Consider the following 12,574-nt stretch of genomic DNA (forward strand, 5'->3'; position numbering starts at 1 on the left):
CACAGCATATTCAGAGGACATGTAGATAGTGGATTGTGAGGAGATGTTTGCTGTATGTGACATATGACTTGACTTGTGACTTGCTTGACCTGAGCAATGACTCGACTTGACTTGCTTGACTTAAGGTGCAGACACACCAAACTGACATCAAAGAACTAGCCGTGACGAAAGCCAACTGTTGCGTCGTCTACGTCGCCTCACGTCGCCTCACGTCGCCCTGTGTCAGTTGCATTTGAACACACTACACGGACTACATCCAACGGCCAAGTGGCACGTACGTTCTGCACCTGCGTGAGACAGCGGAGTGACAGAGTGGTACAACCTGACAGCCGAGGTGTTACCTATCTGTGCAGCCGAGCAAAGCAGCACCTCCACGGACTATTACATTCAGACGGTCCTGTCGTTTCCTCCACAGGCTCCACGTCACTCAGCTTCACTCAGCTGCCTGATAAACCCGTTGCTTCTTCCCACTTTAACCTGAATAACAAACCAGGGCTTGGTGCTCCGGTTGGATCCAAACGGAGAGCCGGGGCTAACTCAGAGACTAGTGGAGGCTAACTGGCTGTGCGTCCCTCCGTCATGCTGCGGCTCACACTCCGCTAGCCGCTCCCAGCTAGCCCTGGCTCTCTGTTTGGATTCAAACGAGGAGCCGGGGCTAGCTGGGAAGCTAGCGGAGGCTAACTGGCTGTGCTTCCCTCCGGTCATGCTGCGGCTAACGCTCTGCTAGCCGCTCCCAGCTAGCTCCAGTTTGTTATTCAGGTTAAAGTGGGAGAGTCAGCGGATCTGTTGGGCAGCTGAGTGAAGTGGAGCCTGAGGAGGAAGCCCAGTTTCACTACAGGCAGATTCACTCGCTACAGGGGCAAGGGAATAAAACCTAAACAGCCAATCAGAGTGATCTCTTTCACCGACTAGCTCTGCCGCCGATTCAACATGCTCAATCGGCCAAAAAGTCGCAGACGCCGAAGGTGCGAGAAACACCGCAAAAACTAGGCCGACAGACACTCACCGACGGCCCGACTTTGGTCGACGGCCGACCGTCAGCTTGGTGTGTCAGGGCCTTTATAGCAGGGACTTGACTTGCTTGATTCTCACCACAACTAACTTGGGACTTGCTTGAGACTTGAAGGTACAGACTTGAGACTTGCTTGTGACTTATCCCCATGTCTGGTTGGTGAACACACTGGCCAGCTGGTCTGCGCAGTCTCTCAGCACCCTCCCAGTCACACCGTCTGGTCCAACAGCTTTTCTGGGATTCACTGCCCGCAGAGTGCACCTTACCTCCTGTGCCTGCACTGTGAGGATGTGGCTGCTGGAGGCTGGTGAGTGTGGCCTTTCCACCGCTGGTGTCCCAACCTCAAAGCGGGCGAAGAAGTGGTTTAGCTCCTCGGCCAGTGAGGCATTACCATCGGCTGCAGTTAGGTTGCTGGACTTGTAGTTGGTGATGTTTTGGACCCCTTGCCACACCTGCGGTATGTTGTTGCTGCTGAAGTGGTCCTCAATCTTCCTCTTATATGCTGTCTTGGCCTCCCTGATGCCTCTCCTCAGGTTGGCTCTGGCAGCCCTGTACTGAGCTTCATCCCCAGACCTGAAGGCGCTGTTCCTCTCCTTTAGCGGCACTTTGACCTCTTTTGTCATCCACGGCTTTTTTCTTAAGGGGGGTGTATGCTGGTATCATGAGCAGGGACATGTGATCAGATAGGCAAAGGTGGTGTAGCTGTGTAGCCCTGTAACCATGCTTGATGTTGGAGTAGGCTTTATCCAGCGTATTTGCTCCTCTGGTAGCACATTTTATGTGTTGGCGGAACTTAGGGAGCACTACCTTCAAGTCAGCATGGTTAAAGTCACCTGCTATGATGTGAACTGTGTCTAGATAGGTGTCCTGTTGAAGGCTGATGGCATTGTACAAGTGGCTGAGGGCTAAGTTAGCGTTAGCATTTGGTGGAATGTACGCAGCAGTCACCATGACAACAGTGAACTCTCATTGAAGATACGTGAGTCTGCATTTGACAGTCATATACTCCAGGTCTGGAGAGCAGTGGCTATCGATGGTCGTAGCGTTGGTGCACCAGTTGTTATTCACGTAAATGCATAACCCCCCTCCCTTGCTCTTACCAGAGTTACTAGCCCCTTTTACACTGCCAGATTTTCCGTGAATGTTGGGCCGTTTTGCCGGCAAGCTGCGAGCGTTTAGACACACAGAGCCGGATTGGCGAGTTGATCCAAGGTGCCCAATTTTCTGCCTCGTAGGGTAGACATATTGGCGGAACCTTTTTGGTTTAAAAAGAACGAGGCACCATGGGTGGGGCTGTTGATGACTTGTGGGAAGAGCTGTTGATGACGCTGCATGTGCGACCCACTGGCGATGGATAAACAGGAAATAGCTGACAGCAGGAATGAGCAGCTAGTACTAGTAGCAAGAGGGAAATGCAAACCTGACAGACACTGTAAAGATGAGCAACTGGGGAGACAAAGAATTGCGTGCCCTCCTTGCCTTGCGAGGGCAAGGAGGGCACCAAGAGGCCATTAACCGTCAAATGACGGGGACGGTGAAGAACGGGCTGACTTATGAGAGTCGCCGAAGGACTGAGCAGCCGCGGTTTCCCTTGGAGTACGTGAGTGTTTACGTCACACACTGAGCTACATGTTTTGTTACTTGCTCACACCCCCCATTGCCCCAAAAAAGGCACATTCTGTATGAACAAAATAGGCAGGCGGCATTTTGCTGCACTCTCCGATTTTATTTTTGCCAATGCTGAAAGAAGACTGATAGGCTTTACTGCAAATTTGCACAATTCTTATTTAAAAAGGGCTACTGTCTCTGTCATGGCGGTGGGCTGTGCAGCCTGCTAACTTGATAGCCATATCCGGAATGGATGAGTGGAGCCAGGTCTCTGTTATCAGCAGAATGGAACAGTCCTGGACGAGCCTGTTTGCTGCAATCTGTAGCTTCAGCTCATCCATTTTATTTGCAATGGATCTGGCATTTGAAAGGAAGATGCTGGGAAGTGGTAGTTTGTGTGGCCGTCTTCGCAGCCGCGCGAGGACGCCAGCCCCGCAGCTGCGTTTTTGTTTCCTCTTCTTCCGCTGCTTCCTCCTCCTGCCCGCAGCGATGATGATCCACGGAGAGCCCCGACGAGCTATATCCTGTGGTATGCTGAGCGATCGGATAAAGTCATTGTTTACAGGTTGTTACTCCATAATCCATTGCTTAGGAGATCCTGGCGACTGTAGACAGGATTTGCACGACAAACCGGACGAATAATAGAAAATAACAACATGTGCAAAAACACTGAATGCTGAAAATGAGAGGAATTACGAGCCGCTGCGTCTGTGTGCGCCGGCATCTTGAAACACTGTTAACACTGTTGATCAATAAGTAAGATGTAAGATGGCGCCGGTGCAGAGCGCCGCTGCGAGAGCCCTTCTTTGTCTTCTGTATTGTTTGTTGATTGTGTCTAATGTGTCGATCCTTGAGACACTTGCCTCCATTGGATATAACCATGAATCACTTTTATGGATTCGTGATAAAGTTTCCGGGTTTCCATATGTGATTCCTGAACTGAGATGTGAAGAATTTGCACTGTGTCCTACCCACCGCCATGGGAGCGAGCGGCTCTGCCAGAATGACGGTCACCTGGGTGATGAGACGCCCCAGTGCGAGGGAGGCTGACGCGGCGACTGGTGGACCCACCGGAGGCAGCACTTTCCCGGACAAAATGGGGACGACGAACACCAGCGCCGGAGACGCTGACATCGAGGCAAGCGAGGCGGTGTGCTTGCTAAACTTCGGGAGCGCCCCTTCAAGATCCCGCTGCTCCGTGTTTGGCCTGACGGAGACGTGGCTTGATAGCAATGTACCGGACTCAGCCACTCAATCACGGGGCTTCTCCGTGTTTCGCTCCGACCGACTGAGAGAGAGCACCGGCAAAAGTAAAGGAGGAGGTGTGTGTTTTCTTATTAACGAGAGCTGGTGCACAGACACTGTTGTTATGGACAAAACTTGCACGGCCAATCTTGAATGTCTTGTTATTAAATGTCGTCCTTTTTATCTCCCTCGAGAGTTTTCAGCTGTTTTTGTTAGCCGTGTATATTCATCCTCGTGCTGATGTGTGCTAGGTTATGTTCTGAACAGCTTTCCCCTGTGCTCACGGACTTGTTCAATATGTCACTGGAGCACTGCCTTGTTCCACGTAGCTTCAAGGAATCTATCATAATTCCAGTACCTAAAAAGTCACCTGTGTCCTGTCTTAACGGTTACAGGCCCATCGCTCTTACTTCTGTGTTAATGAAATGCCTGGAGCGGCTAGTACTGGATTATATTAAATATCAAATTCCTGTTTCTGTTGATCCTCTGCAGTTTGCTTATAGGAAAAATAGGTCTGTGGAGGATGCCATTTCTTTTGCTTTGAATTCTGTCTATGCACACTTGGATATGGGAAACACCTATGTCCGAATGCTTTTTATAGACTATTGTTCTGCTTTTAACTGTATTATTCCTTCAAATCTCATTCATAAACTCCAGTGTCTTGGTTTGTGTGATGCTGTATGTGAATGGATTTTTAGCTTTTTAACCTCGAGACCTCAAAGAGTCAGAATCAGTGACTGTGTATCTGATGAACTTGTTTTAAACACCGGCTCACCACAAGGCTGTATTCTCAGCCCTCTGCTGTTCTCTCTCTGTACGTACGACTGTACTGCCTCTCACCATAACAATCTGATTGTAAAGTATGCTGACGATACAACCGTCATTGGCCTGATAAACTCAAATGACGAGTCACACTACAGATCTGAGGTAAAAATTTAGTCAAGTGGAGCGAGAACAACAATCTAATCTTAAATGCTTCCAAAAGAAAGGAAGTTGTTATTGACTTTGGCCGCAAGAATGAATCCCATCTCCCTCTCACCATAAACAGCACGGAGGTCGAGATGGTGAGTAGTTTTAAATTTCTTGGTGTCACTATCACTGATAATCTCAGCTGGCACTTAAACACCAGCATCATTGTTAAAAAATCACTGCAACGGCTTTTCTTTCTGCGCAAATTAAAGGAATTCACCTTAAACTGCCAGATTTTATCAAATTTCTATCGTTGCGTGATTGAAAGCATCCTTACCTCCTCGCTTACAGTGTGGTTTGGTAATCTAACTGTACAGGATCGAAAATCCTTAAACAGAGTCGTTCGGTCCGCCCGCAGGACCACTGGTGCTGACCTGCCAGATCTTGATGTCATTTACGGCTCAAAGTGAGTGTCGGTTGATCTACAGGGGCACCTGTCTTTTTATTACTCTTATTTATGTATTTATTCATTGTTTTTTTAACCTTGTCTACTGTTTTTCATGTATTTTTATGCTGAGCTCTTGCAACTCGTTTCCAATGCAGTTTTTCTGCAAATGGCAAATAAACTGATTCTGATTCTGAGTTACAAGCCGCTGCATCTGTGTGCGCTGGCATCTTGAAACACTGTTAACACTGTTGATCATTAAGTGTGTGCTTGTAAATCACCACTTAAACTTATCAAAAACTGCTGGAAAAATGATTGTTTGTAAGGATTGAGAAATTATTTGTATTTGTAGAAAAATTTGTCCAAATGAAATTTTATACAACCCATCACATTGATTCTAATTTCTGATACATAAATTAGCCTATCTGGATTAGTTTAAAGATAATATTTAAAGCAACACAATGGAGTTTTTGAGCCCTCAAAATATATATCCAAGATTCTTGTGATGGTACATCACATAGAGAGCGTCTGTTGCACTTGCACTGGCACTATGCAGTTTCAGGTTCGGGTAGGAACCCGGACACAAAAAGACTACAAAATTTGGCTGCTTTACGGCATACTTCATATCCCCCTCCTCGTCATATCCCCCTCCTCTCTTTAGAGTAGTGTAGCCGAACCAAGGTGAATGAAGTTAGAAGTGGTTGTCATGGCTGAAGCCACAAAGAAAAGGAAGAAGGTGAAGGTGTTGTTCGAGGAGACAAAGAAAAGAAAACGGGAGAGCGATAAAACAAGTGCTCGAATAGGGATTAATATTGGCCCGGCTTTCACACAGCTGGCGAGAGCTGAAAGAGGAGGGATGCCCGACCGATGGTGACCTGGCGCTGTTACTGCTGTTACTCTCTCCTTAGAAGACTCACTGTCTGCAGGTCGGCTGCCTCAGGTACATTTTAAGATGAAGTGTTAGCCTACATACAGACAGCTTTGATCGTAGTTCGTCTTTAACAGTTTGCTGTTAGCACCGCGAGCGCGATGTGCTTGTGTCGACCGCGATTGTAAATCATAATAGCGGTGAATGAGAGACTGCGGACAGAGCAGATTGAAATATGGCTTTCTACATGCTGATCACATGTATTGATAAAGTATTTTGGGGCAGCAGTAGCTCAGTCCATAGGGACTTGGGTTGGGAACCGGAGGGTCGCCTGTTCAAGTCCCTGTCCGGACCAAAATATGGAGCGTGGACTGGTAGCTGGAGAGGTGCCAGTTCACCTCCTGGGCACTGCCGAGGTGCCCCTGAGCAAGGCACCGAACCCCCCAACCGCTCTGAGCGCCTGTCATGGGCAGCCCACTCTGACATCTCTCCACTTAGTGCATGTATAGGTCCAGTTTGTGCATTTGTGTATTCGGACCTGTGTGTAATTGACAAACAGAGTGAAAAAAAATTGAATTTCCCCTCGGGGATTAATAAAGTATATAAAATTAAAATTAAAAAAAATAAATTATTGGCTTGGCTGGCAGAGGTTTTATCCCACTTACTTACAATAACAAGCGTAGCTGTCGTCAACTAGAGTAATCTTGAAGTTATATTCCCTTCATCTGTGGCCTCTCTGCTATTGTCTGACTTCACTCTGTTGAGTTTGTGTGTGTGTGTGTGTGTGTGTGTGTGTGTGTGCGCATGCACGCTGTGAGGAGGATGTCAGCCCTGACATGCAGAGAGCAACTCATTTCTTAGTTTCGAAAATGAATAAATAAATAAAGCAATCGGCCTAATCATGTATGTACAAAATGCTATAAGGCTACTTTACCTGTTTTGAAGACATGATCATCGCGCATTATACCCAGCTTCAGGAAGTTCACCGGTATCATTGGCTTGTCAACAAATCCACGCGCAGAAAGATTTTTGCGACAGTTGTAACAGAAAATACCGTTTTTCGTCTGTAGGGGGACCCCGTGAGGTAAAAAGCGCAATCCTCCATTGTGTTGCTTTAAAAAAACATATAGAAAAAATTATATTGACTTAAAGTAATGACTAAAATGTCACAAATTTTCATTTACTTGAACACTGAGTTTTTGTCGACTAAAACTATAGGATAGGAAGGATAATATATGGATAAAAATGACTAGAATGTGACTAAAACTAGTAAGCATTTTCGTCTCAAGACTAAGACTAAATCTAAAATAGCTGTCAAAATTAACACTGACGCTCATCGATGGCCTAACCTTGACCAATGGCAGCTTGGTGTGTCAGGGCCTTTACACACTGAAAGATTAAAGACGTAAAGCCTGCTATATGTGGGTTGGCTCTATAGCATGACATGAGCAGGATATAGAGACGCACAGAAGCATTATGTGGAATTTAATGCTTGTCTTAATTTCAGAAAGACTGTAATGCAACTAGAGGATTTGTACACAATCTTGTAAACAAATATTCTGTTACAAAGAGGGTGTGTAGTTATCAAATACATAATGTGCAGTTACTCTGTGTGTGTGTGTGACATTTTATTCTCTTCTCTGCCAAATTCAAGGAAGGTTTGTGTTAGTTTAGTCTACTGGAAAGTTCCTTGGGCATTAAGAGTTAAACTGTGATTTTTTTTCTGGTCCTGTATTAATTTCTTTAATAATGATGGACCTACAACAAATCATGCCACAAAAGTCATACCTGTCTGAATCCATCAGAGAAGTTATTTTTGTAGTAACGGATCATTGAGTTCCAGCCATCCATCAGAAGCCCCCACCTGGTCCTTTTCCCTGTCCTGATGGGCAAATTAAGTTTGACTAAACAACAGCCATGACACTAACACAAAGGAACTCCAGAAAACAACATGTTGATCAACCGATGTGTGCTATAGGATTGTACACTACTGTACCTTGTGAAGTCTGTTTTCAAGGCTCCAGTTCCTGCGTACTGTATAGCACATGCATTGGCATTGTCAGCCCATGCTGGTTAAAGAGCACACACACAAAATAGTGAGGACACACTAAGAGGCTACAGGGTCTACTTATCACACAACACATGCTTATAGTCGATCATACACAATACATTACCGTTCTTGTAGATCTTTTCAAACTCAGCCTGCTCTTCAATCCGTTGACCCACATTCAGAACTCCCATCCTCTGAGCACACACAGGCACAACACATATAAAGGTCAATAACATTCAAGCCTCTCAACATGAGCAGATTCTGTATCTTTTCATAAAGAATGTGTGTATATTTATTACAGGTGGGATTTATTCCCCAATTGGCTGAAAACGTACATTTAAAGGGATATACCATCCAAAACTGCACATCTATCTATTTATCTACCAACATCAACTTGCTCAGTATCTTTGGAAGATTATATTTGCCAAAATATGTTCAAAGTGTTGACTCTGGGAACAGTAGTATAACAAATCAATCTGAGCTATTTCACTTTAACAAAACTAGGTAAAAACAAAAAAAAAACAAGGATATGGCTGGACCGTGTATGAAAAAAATTACCCTTAAAGCATAGATTGTGACAGTATTGTATGATGAATTTGCTCTTCTAAGAGGTTTAGCAGTAGTCAGTAAAAAATACCTGAAGCTGAGACTGCAGGGAGCGTCGGGCCAGCAGGCTCTGGATGACATTAGTCCTGTCCAGGCAGTCCATGCAATTACTGCGGAAGACTCCTCTCTGCTGGGCTACTGTCTTCCCCTCTGAGTTCACCATGAAGTGACTACACACAGAGGAAAGTTGGAACATTCCAACAATGTATTCAACAACAGATATTAGCCTGGAACAGCTGCTGGTAAAGTTACCTGTATTCATCTTGTGTCTCAGTGACAGCATCCACTAAGATCTGGAGACGATCCCATCTCATGTGGCTGCACTCTTTGTGGAAGTCGAAGGCTATGTAACTGAAGATATAGGAAACAATGTTACTGTGCCATAGTCAGATTAGGAGGACATGTCTGGATTATTTTGTTTTTGATCAGGCAGCAATTCATTGGTACAGAGATGACAGAAATAGTTATACACTTCACAGTACCCAAGGAGAGCTAAATGGAAAATGAAAATGTCTCCCAGACTCCGGACAGAAATAAAGTCAGTGCATTTACATGCAATCACGTAACTGGGTATGCTTTCTAAGAACTTCCCCTTGAAGTTAAGACTAGATCCTGGTAAAGATAAAAGTTATTCATAAAGCATCTTAGCCCTTAACAGAGCTCCTCAAGTGAAAAACTGTAAGGAGGAGCGAGGAGGACTTTTAAGAGGCTTAAGAGCTTCTTAAGCAGAGCATGATGGAGACAAACTGTTATGGATAACAGCTTGGAGAAATATTCTCCAAACACTGGATGAAAGTGAGTAAATGAAATGCCACAAATTAGATGGTGACAGGGATAATGACTGTCATCAATCTTATTAGAGATGCACTCACATCTGCCACCCAACACTATAACAATATAATGCCAGAAATAAAGCGATCACAACACTAAGATATTTGGTAAAAATTACTGGGTCACGGCGGTATGCCTCCGCACACCAGTCAAGTTTCTCTTACAGTTTACATCCATGTCTGTGGAAACATGGACGCTTCACACACATCTTCTCCCTGGCAGCACAGAAAATCTATACAATCAGCCCAGTTTCAAGGTGGACACCCAAGATTTGTGTCACCAGTTCTGACTGGGGCTGGGTATCGCCATTGATTTCCTGAATCGATTCGATTTTGATTCAAGGGGTCCTGATTCGAATCGAATCCAGATAGTGATTCGATAGTGTAACGATAGCACAACACAGCAGCATGTCAAGTGGGTCGAAACCGAGCAAAATTGCTCAGTTTTTCATTTATTATATAGTTTGTTATGGAGTTTGCGATTTCCCCATGACACTTACAAATGTTTGCGTAACTGTGCTTGGATGTTATTTTATGAGGCTCTGGCAGCTTTCAGTTGGCCCTTTGTCTTTAAAGAGGCAACAGATAAGATTCGTTTTTTTATTAGCTTGGCGCCACCTAGCGTCAGCGGTGTTGCTCGCACTGTCGCAACAACCAAATTGGCCGTGGGGATCAGATATAATCAATAAAATGTAGGCTGTAAAGCCACCAGTATACCTCTATGTATATGTAGAATGAGAAGGTGTATGGACACTATACTAAATAAATGAGTAAAGACACTGAGCAACAATTATCAGATTTATCTTAAGAAAAAACAAATAGTAATGCAAATAATTATACCAGAATGAAAAATAAATCCCGACAGGGGAACGGAACCCCGACGCGCAGCGGAGTTATTTTTCAACTGTCACCAGCTCACTATACATTATCCCGCTTAGAACATGGCTTACTACTAAAACATTCAAATGTTACAACTGGCATCAATATTATTAAATTGCTGGCAGAGTGTATTGACAGAGGAAAGGCGTTCACCAGACAAACGGGAGCGGAGGAGAGGATTTTACTCCACTTCTCCCGGTTGGAGATGCTGGGTGCGAAGGCTGCCCTCACATTTATGGCCAGTGACCGACATAATCTCCCTGCTCCCCAGGCCAGCTTGGGAGAGCTGTGTGGACTAACGTTAACTGATTTTAATGCTCCTCAGTCTAAGGCCGTTGCAGTGAAAAGTCCAGTGTTCACAGCTGGGCGTAACTTAGCTGGGCGATGTCCATCGATAGCTGCCTCCGTGAGAAGAGAACAGAAGGAAGGGGGTGGGTATCACTGTAGAATGGCAACGAGGATGTCAGCCGACCAACACTCGCTACCAGGTCCCTGGTTGCGGCAATTTGCGATGCTGGCCAGCTAGGAATTAACTAGCAGCCAGTACAGTACAATCCTCTCTCGTCTAGCTAACATTTAGCCATGTTACTTACTGATCCATTAGAAAGAAAGCTAGCTGGACATGGGTTTTGAAGCCTCTTTGGTCATGGAGCTCCCTCCATCTCTTGAACGCCGGACTGAGGTTTACCCTTGTTTTTCCTCTTCTTTTATCACTCTTGTTTGCCTCCTCAGACAGAGGAGCTTGTTTTCTTTTGCTAGGCCGTTTTTCACTTGTCTCCAAACTTTGTCCATCTGCCATTGTGCTCGTGACTCAACTACCTCATGCCCAGCTCCTTATAAGGACCAGCTACAGTCCCTGATTGGCTGACCGACCAGTTTCGCAATACATGATGCCTTTCCTGCCGTAAAGCAGATTTTTTCCGTGAAATTTCGCCCCCGGTGGCAGAATCTTATTACAAAGACTGCAAAGCCACTAAGTAACCTATGTAAATGCTGACAGTCTGATTTTACTGTGGCCACTACCCTGTGCAACCCACATTATTTTCATAATGGTATATTTAGGAAAAAATGCTGTCTGTTGCCTCTTTAACGTTACACGGCTTGGCTTTCTCTTGCATGCATTCTTCCTACTTTTCTCCGTGCTGTCTCAAGTGTTGAAATAGATTGGTCATGTTGCCACGGCACATGGTGACTTTAACTTTTAAACTTTACACAGCACGTCTTTCTGTTCAGTGTCGCCGTACCTGAATCCAAAGTATCGCCATGTAATAGACGTTGCTTTTTTTCCGCCACCAATTCAGCCTGTGCTTGGTCGTGCTCTTCTTCTGTCTATGTTGGTCACTGCTGCACGCCGGGTGGTCACCTGACCATACGTGCTGCACACACCAGGATAGCTTGTGGGCGTAATGTCAACACACTCCACACACTACAGCTGAGGTAGTCACCTTCACAGGCACACACGTTAACATTTATTTACATTAAATTGCAAATCGCAGCCTTTTATGCAGTTATGTAATCGCACAGCCTGACACTGAGATTGCGATTAGATTAATCGTGCAGCACTAGTGTAAAGTTTTGTCATAATTAGCATAGAAATTGAGTTATGGTCAAAAACATGTTTTGTGAGGTCACGCTGACCTTGACCATTGACCTTTAACCACAAAATTCTAATCAGTTTATTCTTCAGTCCAAGTGGACGTTGGTGTCAAATTTTTAAAATTCCCTTAAGGTGTTCTTGAGATACCGCATTCATGAAAATGAGATATAGCAAGGTCACAGTGACCTTGACCTTTGACTCTTGACCACCAAAATTCAATCAATTCAACCTCGTGTCCAAGTGAACATTTGTGCCAAATTTGAAGAAATTCCCTAAGGTGTTCTTAAAATACTGCCTTCACAAGAATGAGATGAATGCAAGGTCATGGCCACCTTGACCTGTGATCCTTGACCAACAAAATCTAATCAGTTCATAATTGAGTCCAAATGAACATTCATCCAAAATTTAAACAACATCCGTCAAGGCGTTCTTGAGATATCGTGTTCACAAGATGTACAGATGGACGGACAACCTGAAAACAAAATGCCTCTGGCCACGGTTGTCGTTGGTGTGGAGGCGTAATTA

The 12,574-nt window shown here is 45.0% G+C and overlaps 1 protein-coding gene across 1 annotated transcript in view; it reads right to left on the reverse strand.

Moving 5' to 3' along the window:
* sacm1la (SAC1 like phosphatidylinositide phosphatase a) overlaps positions 1–12,574 on the reverse strand; it is a 96,062-nt gene that overhangs the window by 22,025 nt on the left and 61,463 nt on the right. The window contains exons 13-17 of the mRNA XM_050033981.1: positions 8,996–9,094; positions 8,775–8,913; positions 8,262–8,331; positions 8,084–8,156; positions 7,876–7,969 (exon numbers count right to left, since the gene is read on the reverse strand). Of these exons, the coding sequence (XP_049889938.1) occupies positions 7,876–7,969; positions 8,084–8,156; positions 8,262–8,331; positions 8,775–8,913; positions 8,996–9,094 (475 nt within the window). The remainder of the gene's footprint in view (positions 1–7,875; positions 7,970–8,083; positions 8,157–8,261; positions 8,332–8,774; positions 8,914–8,995; positions 9,095–12,574) is intronic.

This window comes from Epinephelus moara, chromosome 22, assembly GCF_006386435.1.
Source record: "Epinephelus moara isolate mb chromosome 22, YSFRI_EMoa_1.0, whole genome shotgun sequence".
In the NCBI taxonomy this organism is placed as follows: Eukaryota; Metazoa; Chordata; class Actinopteri; order Perciformes; family Serranidae; genus Epinephelus; species Epinephelus moara.